Source organism: Eurypyga helias, unplaced genomic scaffold (assembly GCF_000690775.1).
Source record: "Eurypyga helias isolate BGI_N326 unplaced genomic scaffold, ASM69077v1 scaffold17678, whole genome shotgun sequence".
NCBI classification, from domain to species: domain Eukaryota; kingdom Metazoa; phylum Chordata; class Aves; order Eurypygiformes; family Eurypygidae; genus Eurypyga; species Eurypyga helias.
The window spans coordinates 38,220-42,056 of NW_010266457.1; the positions used below are offsets into that span (position 1 = coordinate 38,220).

At 48.2% G+C, this 3,837-nt stretch overlaps 1 protein-coding gene across 1 annotated transcript in view; it reads right to left on the reverse strand.

The window, feature by feature from the left end:
- RHBDL3 (rhomboid, veinlet-like 3 (Drosophila)) overlaps positions 1–2,562 on the reverse strand; it is a gene marked incomplete at its 5' end in the record, with an annotated part of 26,106 nt that extends 23,544 nt beyond the window's left edge. Inside the window, one exon of the mRNA XM_010157101.1 lies at positions 2,404–2,562. Within this exon, the coding sequence (XP_010155403.1) occupies positions 2,404–2,562 (159 nt within the window). The remainder of the gene's footprint in view (positions 1–2,403) is intronic.
- Between the last annotated feature and the right edge of the window lie 1,275 nt (positions 2,563–3,837).

Here is a 3,837-nt window from a genome sequence, read left to right on the forward strand (position 1 = left end):
ATTTTTTCCATAGCAGCTGGAGCAGGCAGCTCATGAGCTCCTTCCAAATCCATGTTTGGAAAGAAACCACAAGATATGCTTGTGAGACACACACAGAGGAGTCTCCTTCCTTCCACACCTCTGCTTTGACAACTGCGCTGTAACGCATCCCTGATACCCAGCCCCACTCCTCCTCTCAATGCCTCTCTGGTGGCCAGAGCTGCTGAAAGTTTCAGTAGCCTGGACACATTTGGGAGGCCATAAGATTATCTGATCACGTCAGAGTACTTGTCCATCACGCAGATCCACACACAGAGCAATGCTTATAAAACCACTGTGGATCTAGCAGGTCAGGCTTTCCCTTCCTCACATATCTACACCACCATTTTTGGGAGCAGATCAAGTCTTGCTAAGCTACTGAAACAGACAAATTAACCTGAGCAAAAAGCAGAGATGGCTGATGATCATCAAGCACAAGCATGTACTTAAACACCACCACACGTAGTTTCCAGGACTGACAACTACAAAGTGAGGGAAATCACTAATTTCACAGTAATTCCATGTCAGCTGTGGTGCTTATTTCTATCAGGAAGTTCAGAAGGCAGGTTTGGGAGCAGGGAACTAGGGAAAAGAGAAGGTACCCTAAAAAGTTTGGAAGTTGGAAATCAATAGCAACTAGAGGAGTGAGGAGATGCCATTTGTAAGTAGTTTAGTGTTCTGGCATTTGTACTGCCTATTGATTAGAAAGTGCAAAAAATGCAGATGAGGATAGAGGGACCGCTGACAGAAAAATCAATGGCTTCTTTACAGGAGTCATTCAATAGTAGCGAAGGAAATTTGCCATTTTGCAGAAATCCCATCAGGTGGGTGTGAGCTGGCACAGACTCCCATTCCCCAGAGGAGGATGTCCAAGCCTTTCCCCTCCACCTGCCTCTCACTAGCGTGTACTGCTCCCGAGCTCAGTGGAGCGAGGAGAGAGGAAAAAGCCCAGTCCTATTCCTGCGCTTGTTGCCAACATGTTGGCTGGCCCTAGGCCATCATTTCTGTAACAGCAGATAGATGATACCTCTTCCTGCCAGCTAAGTGTTGTGCAGCTCAGTGAGTGAATGCTTGTGTGGTACCTTGAATCTACCAAAGTGTAGAACAAGCAGCTGTCTATAAATACGCTGCTGGTCACAGGGTACCGCTGACCACACTGTTATTAGGAAATCCTCACACTCACTGTGATCTACTCAACAGTTATATGTTTATTTTACTGTGTACCTTATACACATGCAAGGGGTTAACAAGACAGCTTGATTCCATGCCATTGCACCCCAGGAGTTTCACCTTCACACTGCCCATGACCTGACCAAGGTTGGGACCTGGATCCCGAACAGCTGGGCCCCGTTACCGCACTTTTCTGTGCGTCCTGTCTTCACGTTATTCAGAAGACACCTTATTTCTAAACCAAGAACACATGTATGAGTGACCATGACACATGGCAGGATCAAAGCCCCGTGCTGACCGCAGGAACACACAGAGATTATTATACTCTGCATCAAGAACACATCCAGCTTTCCAGCAAAACCTTAGAGGTGTCACTGACTGTCACTGCTTGTTGACTTTGTAGCCCAGGTTTCTTACTGCTGCGCTAGATCTGCTGAGACTTAGGTGGTGAACGAGCAAGAACAGGGTAAAGCCCCTGGGGTGGCTACTGTTCAACATACTTCTGCAAACAACAGTTCTAGGCCACCCTGGGCATCTAAGAACACACGTCTACATGAGTATTGGCTTGCCAAACTGCCTTGACAAGAAACAGACAGATCCCTTCACTAATTGACTCATTAGTAGAGAGAGAGAGACATCCAGACCATGACTCATGCAGTCTGAGACATCTCACCTGGGATAAACCAAATATGACCTAGAAACACTTTATCCCTGTTGCTGTTCATGCCTACAGCAGTGCAATATGACTCCACCCAGCAACCCAACACAACGTTATCTACATATTTTGTCTGGAAGTGGTGAAATGTCTAGATAAAACAGGAGACATCCAGACTGACAGACCTCTGCTTGCAAACAAATGGCTCCTTATGATAGCTACCAACCGATATCGAGAGCAAAAGCCTCTGAACTAGCAGTAGGCACTGCTTCATGCTCCTCTTACAACAGCTCCCACAGTTTCTTCCCAAGCAAACTTATTTCCTTGAGGGGAAAAAAAAAAAAAACAACACCAAAACAGCAGCAACTTGACTCTTGGATTAAGAGTTCAGTCACCACTGATTGCTTCAGCAAGCCCATGCAGAACGTGATGTGACACAAGGATACGGCAAACACGAGGGAGGGAGGGAGAGAGGGAGGGAGGGGAGAGACACTGTCCCTCAACAGCCAATATTTGAAGCAGAGCCAAGTGCTGACTGGCCCTACAGCCAGAGCACTCACCAGGTTGACGAAGTCCTGGTAGCAGATCCTCCCCTCAGAGTTGCTGTCTGCCAGTGCCAGCAGAACCTCCAGTTTGTGGGGGTCCAGCTCCGAGCCGTGTCTCTGGAGAAGGGAGCGAAACTTCTCTGTGCTGATGTAGCCAGTGTTGTCAGGATCAAACTGGGATAGAAAGGGAAAGCGCCAAAATTAACCATTCCACATTACACACAACTCTGCCCCCCCATCCATTCATCACCTGCAGCAGACCCGCAGGGAACCCAGGGGCTGCTCTAAGCTTTGCAGGTGCATGGCCCTCCAACCACCCCATCTCCAGCTGCCTTTCCCTGCCCAGGGACTGCAAAGCATCCTGCTGCAAAGAGGGCTGGACCCAGGCATCATCACTCCGTCTCCACCCAAGCCAGCTCCTTTCACATTCCTTCCCTCTGCATCATCATTTCTCTTGGCTATTTTTCATATCCCTCTTTATCTGGACTATCAAGCAAATCAGAGATGCAGTCTGTGAGATCAAACATACTGAAACCAGTTTTATTCCTGTATTCTCTAACACAATTGCAACACAGGAATATGCCATCCCTCCTCAAGCCCTTTTTGTGCTCAGTGTTTCTGACAGTCACCTTTCCAGATACCTTCATAATGGTAAGTGCTTTCCCTGCTGAAGAGCTCTCCATTTTAAGATTGATTGGAAAGAAAGTCTTTAGACAGGGAGCAAAGCAGATTAACATCATGCCAAACTAAAAGTGATGAGGCAGTCATATGCCATTTTCAGAACATAAACCGGAGTCATCAGAAGGAAAGTGCCGGGTGAGATTTGGAGTGAATCCCACTCTGGCCAAAAACATCACCGTTTTCCATCAGACTAAATGGTTAACCTCCTAAAAATACCAATGATCGAAAAGAGAACGCTTTGCAAGGCTGTTCAAACGTACAACTGCTTCCAGCAGCCTCTAGCCAACGCCGAGCTCCCCAGAGCACTCTGTGAGGGGCTGCCAGCTCACAGGCGGGCACACCCCAGCCCCAACAAAGCCAGAGCTGGCACCACGCCGAGCACGTTTCTTTTGTGCTTTGAGAAGTAGTGGATGCAATCTGCCAGATCAGCCTGCGCGCGCCGAGGTGCAGTCTGATCTCTGCCAGCTTGGTGTTGCTGGGAGATTTCCCTTTGATTTCCCAAACTTGGCTGTGAGGACCCTGGTGCTCATTGGCCTCCTTTTGTAGATAATGATATCAAGCTTGTTGGCTGGACTGAATGGCTGTCAGAGGGCAGGGTGGGCATGAGGGAGCCTTTTCACAGAAACATTCGGGACATAAAAGGCCTTGGCAGAGCCAAAAAAGTCCTGACAATCCTCGCCCTTTACTAACAGGGAACAAAAGCCAAACAGGCACCAGCCCTTCCATCAGATGCAGGAGTAAAGGCTGCCTTGGCAAGGGAGAGATGAG